Source organism: Anas platyrhynchos, chromosome 7, assembly GCF_047663525.1.
Source record: "Anas platyrhynchos isolate ZD024472 breed Pekin duck chromosome 7, IASCAAS_PekinDuck_T2T, whole genome shotgun sequence".
Lineage (NCBI taxonomy): Eukaryota > Metazoa > Chordata > Aves > Anseriformes > Anatidae > Anas > Anas platyrhynchos.
In genome coordinates this window covers 7,063,974-7,079,668 of record NC_092593.1, presented here as the reverse complement: position 1 = coordinate 7,079,668, position 15,695 = coordinate 7,063,974, and the positions used below count along the sequence as shown (strand labels likewise).

Sequence of the window (15,695 nt, the reverse complement as noted above, 5' to 3'; positions counted from 1 at the left end):
GTTTTCATGTTCTTAGCATGCTTATTAAAAAGTCATGTTAAATGGCCTAAAGCAACTCCTTTGCAGTCCCAGCAGAAAGGCTAAGGATGAAAGGGCATGGAAAGTCATAGAAGGGAATTATTCCTACAGAAGACAGTTAAAAGCACATCTGTGAGAGAAAACTTTTGCTACTGAGGTCCCATGTGAGCTCTGTGGAAGTGCCAACAGTAGGGGCTGTGACACCCTCAGAGAACAGTATAACTAAAGCTCAGACCATCTCATAAGCTTTTTGGCTCAGGGCTCTTGCTGCAGTACTACTGCAGTATTTGTTTTCTCAAATTCTGTTGATACTTTTAGTTTCATTACTCCACCCCTCCTTAAACTGAAATAGGGTCTGGAGCAGGGAGCTTGATCCAAGTCCCAAACACCAAGTGATTTCAGACAGTTCAAATGACAGAGTTTAGAACCGTATCTGGAATGAAATCAGAAGACTTGTTCAGCCTAGGAATTCTAAGAGAAGAAAATGTTTAGTGCATTGTAATTAAAATCAATTTTTTTTTTAAGCTGGCTTGAGGCTATGCTTCATGTCCCTGCACTGTTATCTCTAAGGCACCATTTTCCTGTTCTCAGCGGAAAAAACACATTTTACTAGGCAAGAATGAAGCAGTGACATGCAGCTTACACGACTGAGTGGATTTTAGCTTCTGCTGTTCTGTTGTAGAAGAGGAGAAGAGCTTCTTTCTCCTGTTGTTTCTGCAGAGGGAAAGAAAAATAAATTGAGTCCAAGAAATGGTTTTTCTACCTTCTTGCTTACAGATTTGCAATGTCTGTTGCTGCCCATATACACTTTGCTAGCAAAAAAATTTATCAGCCTAAAACCGTAAAACAAAAGGGGATTGGAGGGGGAAGTCTACACACCACTGGGCATGGCAGATACTCACACTCCTACTTCTGACACCTCCATTCCTATCTCCCACTCAACTCCTACAAGTGGAATGACAAGCATAAGACAAACGCAGTTTTATAGTTGATAAAGCATTTCCCAACTAAAATGGCAAGGAAAAACTCCCAGGTTATTACAGAACTGTATTAAGAATCTAGGCATCTAGAAAATGCTTTTGCCATCCATAGAAGAAAAAATTGCAAAAATCCAGTCTTTACATTTTTGGCTACTGCTGTACTCTGCAACTCAGCTTTAACAAGGCTGTGTTTGTACGCTGAATGGAATTATAAAGCAAGACGGAAGAGTAAATAGAGTCAAAAGAGGTACAGAAGACAATTAGAGGGGACTAACACAAAGAAAGAGAGAATAAATGGTATTTGACACAAAGGGATAAAGCAGACCACTTAAAAGGAAAAAAAATAGATCTGTTTTGTGTTGTTTAAAACTGTGCCTTGAACAGTCTTCCACTGTGCCATGACATGGGGTGTGGCTCTGACTTTCTTTGGAACACAGGGCACTGTTTTTCCACTGATGCTTTTAATTTGATTTAACAAAAAAAAAAAAATCTCCTAATCTGAAAAATAAAGGCACCTGAAATACCAATGCTGCATCATGAAAATAGTTTCTGACTTACATTTCCATATCCTTTGGCCATCTTCTTTGCTTCAACTGCCAAGGCAGCTTTGGTCTTTGCATTAATGCCTTCGGGAGACACCACAACCATTTTGCGTTGCTTTGCTGGAAGCTGGGAAAGCACATCTGATTTAAGACGTCGTATCATGATGGATTCTTCCAGTAAAATTTTCAGTTCAGCTAAATTGGATGATCCAGAGTAGTCCCAACCCCACGGCATCTGGGAAAGACCAAAGCAGTTATGAGCGTCAAACTCAAGAGACTGACCCTCCTGGTCTGCAGGTGGAATAAACTTCCAGAGAAAACGGATAAAGAGAACTCGGTGATCAGTAGGAAGAGAGATTTGGTAAAATTGGTGGTAAAACAGAAGGGTACAAACCCACCCAACAAGAGTAGGCTACTTGGTTTTGGACAGGAGACCAATAACGTTTTTAAAATGACTTAAAGGATAAAGAGCAATCTTTTTGCTGAAGTTTCACAAGTATATGAAATACAGCTACTATAATATTGAAAGCCAAGTGGGGGGGAAATTTTCATCACAGCTCTGATTCCAAGTCTTGCTAGCAGCGTCACCAAGAAGTACAAGTTCTGATCTTCAAACAATCCCAAGCAAGCAGCCCCTACACATTTGTACCTATAAACTCCTCGATGGCCTGTACAAGAAATGTGGGGAGCCTAAGCACGAACCCCTTTGATCTGCTGCTCTGTACTAATTGTACCACCTGAATTGCTAAAATAAATTTAACTGGGGAAAAAAATAATAAAAAATCTGTAACTCCTTTATTCGCCTTCCCCAAGAGAAAGCTGCTACGACATGGAAATTGAATAAAATAGGAAAAAGCTCTCAAGTGTTCACTGCAACCTCTATCCTTCTGTAGAATGGAGGAGACCAAAATAAAAAATCGTACCAGACACACAGTTAAGCACTGCACTGACTGTATGAACGGATAGTGCTTTGGTGGAACAGGGGTGAGAACATGCTTTGAGACAGAATGAGGAGGAATCAGACCGGTCACAGGCAATTAAGACCACTATGATATCTGGAAGCGAATAGTTCTACTTCACGTAGAGACTTAACAGGACAATCTGCCATTCTATGGCCATATTGTAGTGCTGCGAACCATCAGCTAACTACGGTTTCTGGCACCTATGGTCATCATTAAAACTCATTTGACTTAATCTATTCCTACATAATGATGGTGCCTTCTGATTATCTGTAGTTGGTTCATTAAAGCTAGAAATAATTCAAAACCCTGATACAAAGCCAAACTGGGTCCCATAGAGTAGAGAATTTGGCTCTGAGAACAGCACCGCGGTGTAGAGCTAGAGGTAATAAACCCACCTGGATCTAAGCCAAGCCCTCAAGAAGCCAACGTGGGTATTACTGCTCTGCTTCCCTGAAGCCAGGAGTGCAATGCAGGTCCCTCAGGTCCACGAAAAGCTGGCTCGAGTCTAGCTGGGTTTATTAGCTGTAGGCAGGTGCTGCGTGAAAGCTGACAGGGCTGAGCCCCAGTCTCTTTGCCCCCTTTCCTGCCTTCAGGCTTCAGACTCAGCAGAGCAGATGTGCTGACCCAAGGAGGACCTGATGCTGCACCCAGTGCAATAAGCTCCCTGGTCACACTGCTCAGCGCTCTGCCAGCGAAGGAACAGGAACCAAAACTGAGGCTGCTGAGCAAGTCCTGCTCTGGGACCTGGACACCTCCCGCAGGCTCATTCTACTCATGCAACTCATGTTATTCCCCTTTCCATTTCCCTACCAAACAAGCGATGCGTGTATTTTGCAGCCACGTAGCACAATTCATTTCCGAAGAGTAACATCACTCTGACTGAAAGAACAGGGCAGAAACGGAGCCAATGCACTCTCTGTTGTCATCCTGAAGTACAGCCAGGCAGAATCCCAGCAGTATGTTCCTATAAGGTGACCGTGCTGCTGGAACAATTTGCAAACAAGCAAACATTCTAGTTCTGTGCTGCACCTAGGTAATGAGAATTATTTCTTGGAATTGTTAAAATATATTTTAGTATGCACTGTGATGAAAAAAAAAAGAGAGAAAAAAGGACAATTATTTTGCCAAAATACACATCTGGCTTTGATCCATAACATTCCAGAACAAATGCATCCAACTGTGATTTTCTTACCAAAGTGTTACAGCATCTTACATGAGTCAGTAAACTTATTACAGTGTTAGCAGACGCTGCCAAACTCTTACAAATTCAGAGCATGTGCTCAGATAGAAATTATTTAATATTTGCCAACATCACCCAGTTTGAAAAATGAATTCACAGCATGTATTTTGGGAAACAGACTTGAGCTATTTTGTAAATAAGCAGGTGACATTTCACTTGCTGCATTTTTAAGAGTATAGATGCTGGGAGGTTGAATTGCAAAGTGATAAACTTTTATTTTATATCCTTCCTAATCACATCTGCCAGGTATCTGCAATTTTCTGTCACGAAATCTATTCTCTTCAACCAGAAAGTTGTCAGGTTTTGGTTTTACATTGAATGATTCAGGTTTGTCAATTTTTCATTAATCTTCTAATGCAACCAGATTTACAATTAATACCAAATTTTTTTTTTACAGAGTACCTTTCATGCTGACAGATCTCCAAAAGCTTTGCAAAACCTCCCTGGTTTTGTGCCACTCCACCCTGCTTACAATGCAGCCGCTTTCAGGGCAGAAGGAAGAACCTATTTGAGTAAGGCCAGCAAAAGTACCACAACAGTTCTTCAGAGAGCTTGTAACTCATAACACAATCTCAGGTTAGAGCTGCAAAAACAAACATGAGGGACACACTGCAACCATGAGGGAAACACTACAATCATCAAAACACCTTTTAGTTTACTCAGAGCTGAATGGATTTTCAGCGACCTAATACGCAGCAGTCCTACTTTTAGTTTCAAATACTATCCACATCTCTTCATTTCCAGCAGTCCCACTTCTGGTCTAAATAAGCAAATTCCTTCTAGGTTCACGGTATCATTTACTGCCATTAACTGTAGCAGAAGTCCCAGGTGAGCACTGAGAAGACCAGTAACGTTCAACTGTCTAGTAGAGGCGGGTCAGACAAAAACAAAATTGTACTAGAAACCCTGCAGAGGCTCTGAAGGGGAGCTGATACAGACTGTGACCTCCATGCTGAGTTCCATTGTAGGCTGAAAACTCATTTATACAGAATACATTGGTACAACCTGGATCGTGCAGAACAATTTTATTTCTTTTATCCAATTCCACATCTTACCTGAGGTCCATATGCCTTGTAATTGAAGCAACAGCAAGTCATGCAGAACTTTACCCTCAAAGGGTTTATGAAACTCCAAACCTATTTACACTCACAATTCACCCTCCCTTTTACTGCAGAAAGCCAACAAGATTAAACTGCATCTTTTCATTTCCCTCTAAAAAGCACACTAGACACTGCTCAGACAGAGATCTCTCAGCAAAGATAATGAAACTCAGTAGAAATTGCAGCCTTCTGCCTCCCATCCAACTCTTACTATGGATGGAGAAATTAGAAGTTCCAATCCTCTACCATGAAAGCAGAGCTTTGCTAACATGAATGCTGTTATGTTCTCATTCTCTCTCTCTGTATATATATATAATCTATATGAACTTGGTTTGGGTTGGAAGGGACCATGAAGATCTTATATAATTCCAACTCCCCTGCCATGGGCAGGGACACCTCCCACTATACCAGGTTGCTCAAAGCCTCATCTCCTGGCCTTGAACACTTCCAGGGATAAGAGAAGTATTCTTACAAGTACTCCTAGAAGAGAAAAACACTTCCAGATAAGATAAATTAATTTATTTCCAAGTTTTGTTGGGCACCACATCCATTTCCTGAATTGGAAGAGGTGGAATACAGATTGTCTTAATTTTTTTACCTAGCTGGAGGCATGAAATCCAAAATCCTAAGCAACAGAGGCCTCACATTGTTAGAACAGTCACTAAGCCAGACCAGAGACTGTTTTTCAATCAATTAGCCAAATCCTAGAGCTGTTTAAAAGGCCCACAGCCACTCTGCCCATTTAAAGCTGTCGGCAAATTCTTGTCAGAACAGGCTCCTTTCCCCACACTATGGCCAATTCTGCTTTTAGCTTTTTATTTCTGTGCCCTTCCAGGGCAGCTTTTGACAAGAAGCTTTACTGCCTCCATATCTCAGGCCCACGATTTATTTGCAGCACCTACCGTTTCTAAGGTTGAGAGCTTTCAAAATACTACTTTGGAGTGAGACCTTCTCAAAAAGGGCACATAATATCATAGAGGGAAAGGAGGGAGAGAAAAAAACACTACTGCAGTTTAAGAAAATAAAACAATAAACCAAAATGCTGTCTGAAGAGTCTCGCTGTCACTTCCCCAGCATCCCACTGAAGTACCTGCTTCGCATCGCAGTAGCGGAGCCCGAAGGTGTGGAACTGAGGGAAGAAGTCTGGCTGGACAGCCGCGATCTGCGTGTAGAGCTCCATAGGCCGGGACATGGCAGGGGTTCCCGAAAGCAAGATCACTCTCCTGGCCGCCTGGAAAAGCAAAGTGGAACATCCCTTATCAGACAGCTCACGAGAGAGGCAGCACCTGCTAAGAAGTCATCCCCGGCCCCAAAAGCCATCGTTCAGGCACCCTAAATGGAAGGGTGTTTCACCTTCCAAAGCAGGACAGCCTGCAGCACGTCTTATTCATCATCCACATGCTGGAAGGGAAGGGGACATCAATTTTTATGACAGTACTTTCCCAACTGGCATTTAGGCACAAGGCACGTTGATGCCTTACGCCTGGCACAAGATTTCATTTGGCACCAGACGCCACAGGAGCATGACACACACCCCTCGCAGGTACATCCTCACCTCCAGAATAAATCCTCTTGTAATAAACCATGCCATAAACAGACCATCTTGCTCACAAAAGCAGAAGGCATCTAGAGAAGTAGGATTTTTCATTCTGTTACTTAGTTGGCTTTTTCTTTTTGAATTTTTTTTTCCTTTTTAAGTTCTATTAGCAAGAAGAGATAGACTATGAAGAAAGGCCAGAAGATGTCTACCTAGCAGCCATGGCAAAAGTCACATAAGAATACTGTAAAAAAACAACAAAAAGCTTTGTATTTGATATGGGAGGGGAACAGACAAACAAGCCTCACACGGTATCTAAAGTAGGTGCTCTGAAAATTGAGGGAAAATTATACCACAAACAAATGCCTCCAAGACGCATTTCTAGCCTCTTATGTCCAGTATTATCTAATTCTATTATTAGATGCGAGAGATGAATTTCTCCTGCTGTAAATTCACCTATAGTAGTTAAATTACAAATGCCCTGTAATTTCCTGCATGGTTTAAAGCAGGTTCATTAAAATAACAAAAGGGATTCTTGAGTGACATCTGTACCAACAGCTCATTCACATTTAAATGAAAAAGAAAATGAAATTCTTTTATCGTTTCACCGAGATCTACCAGTCACCCAAATCTATTCAGCTGATTCATCCACTCACCAACCAAAATCTGGTGGAAAAAGTTCACAGATCAGCTACCGGAAATTAATTTCAGGACTCTATCAGATATATAGATATAGGTTGTAATGAAGGTGGGGCTTGCCTTCTCCCTCCAGCCCTATTAAACATGTCAGAAGGCAATGCAGTCACCAAAAGGATCAGACAATTCCCACAAACATTTTTAAAAAGCAGGATGTTTATCAAACTAAATAAGAGGAGGTGTCTAACCTTTAGACATGTCAGAAGTTTAAGTGTTAGTTCACACAAGACAAAGGTCCCTGCTCTACTCAAAGGGGGTAGGGGTGAGAGAACCCAAAGATTTCAAATCCCATGAGGCAACAAAGTGATAAAACAGAAATTGGGTCAGTTTTCAAAACGAAGGTAACAGTGGAGGACAACCAAGCAAAACCTAGACCATACCCAGAGCTTTGCAGAAGCCTTTGAGGAGTTAACTGACACTTTGAGGAGTTAACTGAGGAGTTAACAGCACCGCTGGGACACTTCCAAGCAATGTGCATTCAAAACAAGCCCAGGACATGCTAAACATAACGTAAAATCAACTGTGTTGAGAGGTCTCACACCATTCCCAAAACTCCCCCTCCTTGGAGGGGGCTCCTCAGGAGCTATGGAAGACCAGGTTGGAGCACTAATTCCCCAGTAGTGAAATCAGCTGGGCTCCTTGCTCCTTCTCCAATCCCAAAAAAAGGTACCAAGAGAGGGAATGATAAAGTTCCAGGTTATCTGATTTTTAAACTTGTCCAATTGCTGCTTTTGTGTGCAACGTATTTTTGAACAGAGATAGTTTCTAGCCACTGCAAGTGCTTACTAAGGGTTGTGATACCTAATCGCTAATCAACCATTATAAAAATCAAGTAAACAAACAAAAACAAGAACCACCACAAAAAAAAAGAAAAAAAAAAGAAAGAAAAGAGAGGTACAACCTAAGCAACAGCTGCTAAGAATGTGCAGAAATTAATTCCAGAAGTAGAACATAGGTGGTCTGACTCATTATCCCAATAATTCCCTTCAGTTTTAAAATCCATGACAGAAGAAGCCTAAGAGAGGGAAGAAAAATCCTAGGCAGAAAAGGTTTCAAGTGTTGAAGACTTTCTTAAATTCTGGATGAAAGCAACAGCTTTGATTCACGTTTCTTTTGCTACTGGCAACTCATTTTGAATAGATGCCAACAGAGATTTGCTCCTGTAGAGAAGTCTTTGCTGATCACTGCTTATTCTTGTTTTCTGATGAACCTTCTGTGGTGTCAAAAGTGAGTGCTTACCCTCTTTCTTACAAGGTCTATCAGGACAACATGGATCAACAGCACAGAAAATACGAGCACAGCGAGCAGCAAAAACAGAACTGTCAGCAACTGATACGCATCTCCATTGACACTTCAGCTACTTGTTTGCGTTTAGGTATGAAAATAAATCTTCGACAGGAGCCCTCCTCTCTCTCGTGTCCCTGTGACTATTCTTACAGCTACTTTCTTATGAACCTGCTTTAAGGAACTCTGATGATGACTTGAAAAGGTGACACCTCTTCTGTAGCCCTCATTTACCAAGTCACCTAAGCCAATCGTAGCATCACACCTGCACACACAGAGAATACCAGCAAGAATTAATTCCACAGCTGTGATAACATTTACAAAAAAATTACTTTTGAAAGTCAAAGGGGAATTTATTAACCCCGACGGCACCTTCAAAACCCAGCACCCAACTGACTGGAAGGGGAGTGATTAGGGGGTGCTGGGGAGCGTTATGCCACAAAGAAGTAAGAGAACATGCAAAGAGCCTCATTAACATACAATGACTGTCTCTGTTTTAAATGAATTTCACAGCATGAGCTCTGCCATATGCTAACAGGCTGACAGACTTTTTTTTTTTAAACATAAAAGTATGGCTGGTTCTGGCTGTACAATTACTCGTGTCCCCAATTTTTGCTTACTTTGTAATTTTGAACTGCTTAGCATAAGAATGCATTATCTTGTGAAATGAAAAATCTGAGAACGGCCATAATATAATAGGGATAATACATAAAATAGAAGATTTGATAAAGGGAAAGGGCTGCAGCTGTTTTGGGGAGTCTATTTCTGTACTTGGGTCAGATAGTGCTCTGCATTTTATAAGATGATCCTAGAGTGGTCATTCCAAAAATACATTGCCTTTCCCTATTCTTAAGTGACACCCAGAAAGAGAATGTGTGTCAAATAGTGATAAATCACTGCGACTGAAGCAAGTTACACTACCTCCCTACTTCGAGACGGAAGGAAAATTGGAAGGTGCCAACCGATCAGGAGATGCCTCCACAGCTTCTGTGATCTCAAGATGAAGTTCTTCCTCTCAGCAGGTGACAACAAGGAAAGGCTTTTTTTATCCAGTCCACGTGGATTTGTAATGCCTAAAGAAAGGCCTAAAGAAAGCAGCTATTTATTCCCACCAGCGAGATTTTTCTGTTCCCTCCTCACCTTCTACCTTCAGCATTGATCTAATTCTCTTTCTTATTTTTAGGCATCTCTTTATTAAAACCAGCCCAGAGTATCATATTCCAGCTACACAATGCATTTGGACTTCTGTAATAGAAACAAAGACCTTTAACCCTCCACAGATCAGGATGTGTATCATGCTCTTAATCCGAGCAGCAGCTCAATACAAACAATTGCATGAGTAATATTATCCAAACGTCGGGGGGAACATACAGAGAACAACAAAAATAAGCCCATTTTATGCCACTGGAATCTTTGATTAAATACGACTACATGTTTCTCAGTTTCTAATGCTGTTCTTCACTGAAAACTTACTGTCATGCCTCCAAAAAACAAAAAACTCATCCATATTCCAGTGGAACCTTCCCCAGTTTCCATTGCTTTGTGATACTCCACGCAATTGCAGAACAAAAACAACACAGCACTTTGGCTGGCTGAAGGATGTAGAATCCTTTTCACCCAAGTTCCCAAGAGATCCCTCCACAGATCAGTGAAAAACTTCCATTTTGTTGTTTCTCCTTTCTCTACTTCCCTTAGGGCTTTGGTGCTTTATGGATATTGGTAGCATGTACACTCCCTCTTCAATCCTCATGTCTCTGGGCCGGTGCGATCTCAAAAGGAACAAAATGCATACAGAAGACATAACACTGTGGGAAGCAGACATAGGACAGAGGTAAAGGGAACAAGTATTGACAGTATGCCCAGGAGAACTTAGTCCGAAGCATGAGACTAAAGAAGAGAGCAAGGTGACAAGCAGGGCCTGCTACTGCTCACCTGCTGTCCGCAAGCAAAAAACTTCCCTTTATCTCCACCAGTGTAGCAACTAAGTAGGTCATAAACGATATTGAATACTACTCAAAGGTTTGTTTGGTGGGTTTTGTTGTTGTTTGCTTTTTTAAATGTTTTGAAGATGTCTAGAAGTCCCCAATTGACAGACTTAGGCCGCATGTTTAATACATGGGCTCTGCTTGACAATTCCATACCACGCTTACCCTACAATATATTCAACAGAACAGGGAAAGATAAATTATAACTGAGTGGTTAAAAATACCACTTCATTTTGAAAAATAATCAATGTCAGATATTAAAAGTAAAATGAGACTTTAAATGCTGTAACCATGGGTTAAATATTTCAAAGGCAGAGATTCAGCTTGGCTGTCTAACAAGGCAGATTCAAAATTAATACCCAAGGTAAGTCATCTTTATTATGAATGTATTGATTTAATCTGGTTATTGTGCAGTTCTGTCTAAACTCCCACAACAATTTTTATATTTTACTTGTTATTCAAATGGAGAAGTCACAGGAACAGATTCTACCAAGATGAAAGGAATTCATTAAGAACCACTGGAAAGGACAGACACATTTCAGGCACAGGAATATTTTAATTTATATCCGTCCAGCATCGTTATGGACTCATAAATCTTTGTAGCAAGTGAGGACAAAGGATCACATTTGTTTGTTTCTTTTCCCCAAAATTCAGCACAAGGCTAAGCTTTCATGCTTAAGGATGTTGAGGACCTCATAGAAAACAAAGGTAACTAAGAATTTAAGAAATTTTAGAGTAGTATGCTGCCAACAAGAGTTAGATTACCTAGACAAGGCATAAGTTGACTCCTCAGGTTCTTGTTACAGCACTGGCATGGCTTTGCACTGAGCCCTCAAGGTAGGGACTGATGTACAATGCGCACTGTGCCTCTAAATGGCTTGCTTTGGATACAGCTTTTTGGGTCTCTTCTAAGAGACTCACTGCTGCTCCTTTTAAATGTAAGGAAAGCAAGAGCAAGAATATTATCCTTAGTTCTCAAACTTCCAGCAACAATAAACTGCAGCCAACTTTATCAGTTCCTCTTATCCAACAATTTTGAAGTATCATGTAATAGATACTGAAAATAATCCCATTTTTACCCCAGTATTCAGGTCATGAAGGCTTCTCATATCTTGGTTGTTCTTTCAAATGAAACGTCACTGTCACGTGCTCAGCATCACTCACTGGTAGCTGAGGACAAAGCTGCCAAATGGACTAGTTTTAGAACAAAACACACATTGGAAAGTGAAGAGGGCAGAGGAGTGGCTATTACAGCAAATACTCACTCCACAAGTTGTAGTCAGCAAATAGGAAAAGGCAATTTATGTGAACACCAAGCAAGAAGTGCCTCTAAAGGTTCTGGTCCTTTCTTATTGTATGCTGTTCATGGGTGAGAAAGTGCATGATGAGAACATGAAACTCGTAACGCTTTCAGAAGGGTGAAATTCAGCTTCAAGAGCACCAGATCGCAACACTGTCAGACCAGTGATGGGATAGCATAAAACTGTACATTCTCAGTAAGGTCATACAGACAATTAGCCTCCATTTAACAGGTACCATCTTTCATATCTTATAGCTTGCAAATAATTTTGATGAGCTGATCCTCGTAAAGCTACAAGTAGGAAAGGATAAGAAAACTTTCTGAGCATTCTACAATGAGGTAAAAATTGTTATTTTTCCATCATTTTTGGACATAAAACTTAACTACTGTACTTAAAACTGCTCGTAAAATTGGACCTCCTACTGAGTTTGCAAACATTAAAAGCCTCAAGTGATTTGAAAGCAAAGAGAAGACAAGAGTCAGGCCTATAGAGAGAATGAAGAAGTTACCCAAGCACAACCACCTTTAACCTGCCATTAAAAATCTTGCATATAAAAGTCGGTTGCTGTAAAGCCATCATAGATCAAACCTTCTCTTTATACACACTTACGGATAGCTGTTGAAAAAGAACTGCATTTATCTTGTTCTAACGTACAGACTCTGCAGTGCTTAGAAACTACAGGTAACTTTAATCTCCTAGAGGCTACCAGGGACAATTTGATTCTTTGATTCGACACCAACAGGCAGAAATTAAAATTTACATTTCTCCTGCTATCACATACTTCAATATTCCTTCCCTTCTGTGGGCCACTTGTCTTGCTAACCTCCCATTCTGCCGTTTCCTGCTGGTTAAACGCAAAGAACTAGTAGGAGTGCTCTTACATGCCAGCCACACAAATACGTTGGAAGCTTGCAGTAACAAAGCAAAGGACAAAACTAAAGCCAAGGACGGGACCTAGGTAACATCATTTTGATACACAGCAGCAATCTGAGTGCCAAGTAGTAACTGATTATGATTTTACACTAAGCAAGCTGCACTGATACGGCTATATTCTTTCTACTCTCCGCTAATACATGTATATTCAGGAAATTTTGACATTCCATTTTTCCCCATCACCATAAAACATCAGCATCAGTACCACAATTAGATCAAGGGAGTTTCTGAAGTTCTTTCATTACTTTTTACCATCTAACATTTGTATTGAAACTAGTGGCTAAGATAAAGACAAATCTTGCTCTTGAATCAACAGTTACTTGGACTTCCACTGGTACAACAGCAGAATTCAGCTGCTGGATCCTGAACTGGTAAAAAGAGCAGCACATGTTTCAGAAATCTGGCCTTAGCTGCTGGATGTTAGACACACAGCATACGTACCTTGAGTAGAGGCATAGCAGCTCGACATCGTGCAGTTTTTACATTCTTTAGGTAATGAGATTCATCCTGAAACAAAACAGGAATTGAAATGAAGACAGCTCTGATCCATAGCCCAACTGCAGGATAAAGGACAAATTCCCAATGTTCTCAGATATCTAAAATATTAGAAGCTTATCGTTCCAGAGGAAATTTCAAGCACTGGCATAGTCGCATCAAATTTTAAACATGAAAACAGCACGTGGAGTAGCAGGCTTCCCACATTCAAACCCACAGTTGCACGCAAATGAAATGGAAATCAAACCTTAAAGCCATGAATCTCAAATGATCACAGGCAAGTGACCAGAGGGGAGGAGGAAAGGGGAGGAGAAAGAGGAACATCATCTTCACCACCGATGCTCATTTGCCCGTGTGTCCTTTAAATGCAGCAAACACAGGAGGCCTACACAGTGATACTTTCCTAACTGAAGGGTTAATGAAAACAACAAGGAAAAAAGAAATCTAATTAGGATCCAACTGCTCTGCTGATAGGGCTCACCAGGTGGATAATAGCCTCCTACTTGAGACATCACCCCCAAACAGGCTTCATTTCTTCTTCTATAGCAAAGCAGATCTTGGACACAAAATCTAATCGGCACCCTCCAAGGTACATTCTCATCTTTCCACGTCTGGATGAGCAAGCAACCATGCGTGTAAAGACAATACAACTGCTTAGCCTCCCAGGCACAGTCCTCTCCCTCCTGATTAACAAATAAGCTACGTTATTGGCCCCAGTCAGCAAAAGAATATTGGAAGTAAAAGCAGGAAACCTCAGCACTCAGTAGAGCTCCTAGCATCTGTAAAAACTTACACAGTGTCCATATCTGAACATATGAACACAGGAAGAACATTTTCCAGCTCAGGGTTGGTAGAAGGTTCCAGTGTAGTAGCCCTACAGTAGCCTGAGTCCCTTTACTGAAAGCAGCAGCCCACGTAAGATAATCTGCATTTCCACCCTGAGAGTAGCTTGGGGAGAAAAGGGGAAAAAATAATCAGTTCCCTCATGAGCAGTTCAGTCTCCAACCCTCTCTCCACACCCCCAACCCCCATCAACTTCCATATTCCCATCTGATGCTGAGAAACAAAAGGTCTGTTATGTTCCAAGGGTTATATTTTTGGGGACAGGTGCATCTGTTAACTGAAAGCTAGCCTGAGAACACGAAACACAGGAAGCTTTGTAGACACTTTTGGTCTTTATTGATCCAAGCTGGATTTGAAACACTACGTGTTTTGAATTTTTACAAACTGAAATCTAGAAAAATGCCTTTTACCATGGCTCCTAGGAAGGTGAAAGAAATGGATTTCAAACTAATTTACAAAAGCAAAGATACTTGTGACTGAAGAAAGCTTAATGCACACTGTCAGTGGAATCCAAACAAGGGGAGGTTTTTTTGATGCTTTACCCACATAGGTGGCGTTGAGAGGTTATCTGGCTTACTTGATAAACACTGAAGTCAACCTGAAGTCCACTTCCCTCAAAAAGATACAACTCCAAGACTATTACATGGATACAACACACCTTACTCTCCAGCAAGGGACACACTCAACCACAATGGAGCCAAAGGTGCACCTTAAGCATTAAGACAGAAAATACAGCCTCAGGAATCAAAAAAGTTTCATAAAATCCCACTGCTTTTGCTCATGAAGAGATCTGTGATCACAGCCACAATTACAAGACAGTTTAAGTCCTAAAAAACCTCTGCCTCACGCTTCTCTGCTGTACCACATGAAGGATACACGACTTGCAACGTATAATTAACTTCAAAATTCCGGTGTACTTACAATAATAACTACTTGGAAAGTGTTCTTGAGTTGCTTGTCCATCTTGCTGAGGAGATCAAAGCTGATAATGTTAATCAAGCTTCCCGTTAGGTTGTCTTTGCCAGTCACAATGACGTTCGTGCTACCTGGACGCAAGGATGGAAGCCACCTGTGAAATGCCTGGAGGAGAAGAGAGAGTAATTTCATTCTGGTGCTCAAACCCTGTCAGGATCACAGAACCCATCACAAATTATGACATGAATGCTCAGAACAAGGACTCACCCCACCCACTATTGGACACGAGCTGAGGGAACAGAAAGGGTCAGCAGCATTCCCATGGCAGCACTGCTAGTCATGGGAAGATCAAGAATAGCACAAGGCTGTAAGGCCAAATCCACCTTCCGCAGCCAGGAAGGCTCAAATTGATTTATTTTTGCTCCTTACTGAAAACAAAGTATGATCTGCAATAGAAATGGGTGCCACCTCCTCATGATATTACTTGCTATGTTCACAGACAGAGAACGCAATGAAGGCTATCGATAGTGAAATTTCCAGTTCTCCCAACTCAGCAGGAAACTTAGGCTGTGAAGTACAAATTTCTGAGAGGTAAACATCTCTCATTACATTAATGTTTAATCCACGATGACAATAAAGCATAACACATCCAGACCAACAAAAACTCTTCCACTAGCCCTCCTTCTTAAAAAGTATACCAGAAAAAAAAATACCATTATAACAACAACAAAAAAGGAAGAAAAGATCAAGCCAACACCACACTATCTGCTCTATGACAGCAAATGAATTTCACATGGTAATAGGCACTCAAAACAACCTCTTGAAATTCTCCACACCCCTTAGGAAGATATCCTTCTGCAAACC

General features: G+C 41.0%; 1 protein-coding gene across 1 annotated transcript in view; it reads right to left on the bottom strand.

Moving 5' to 3' along the window:
- SMARCAL1 (SNF2 related chromatin remodeling annealing helicase 1) overlaps positions 1-15,695 on the bottom strand; it is a 33,042-nt gene that overhangs the window by 5,647 nt on the left and 11,700 nt on the right. Inside the window, exons 8-12 of the mRNA XM_027461406.3 lie at positions 14,838-14,996; positions 13,020-13,085; positions 5,933-6,073; positions 1,557-1,775; positions 662-732 (exon numbers count right to left, since the gene is read on the bottom strand). Of these exons, the coding sequence (XP_027317207.3) occupies positions 662-732; positions 1,557-1,775; positions 5,933-6,073; positions 13,020-13,085; positions 14,838-14,996 (656 nt within the window). The remainder of the gene's footprint in view (positions 1-661; positions 733-1,556; positions 1,776-5,932; positions 6,074-13,019; positions 13,086-14,837; positions 14,997-15,695) is intronic.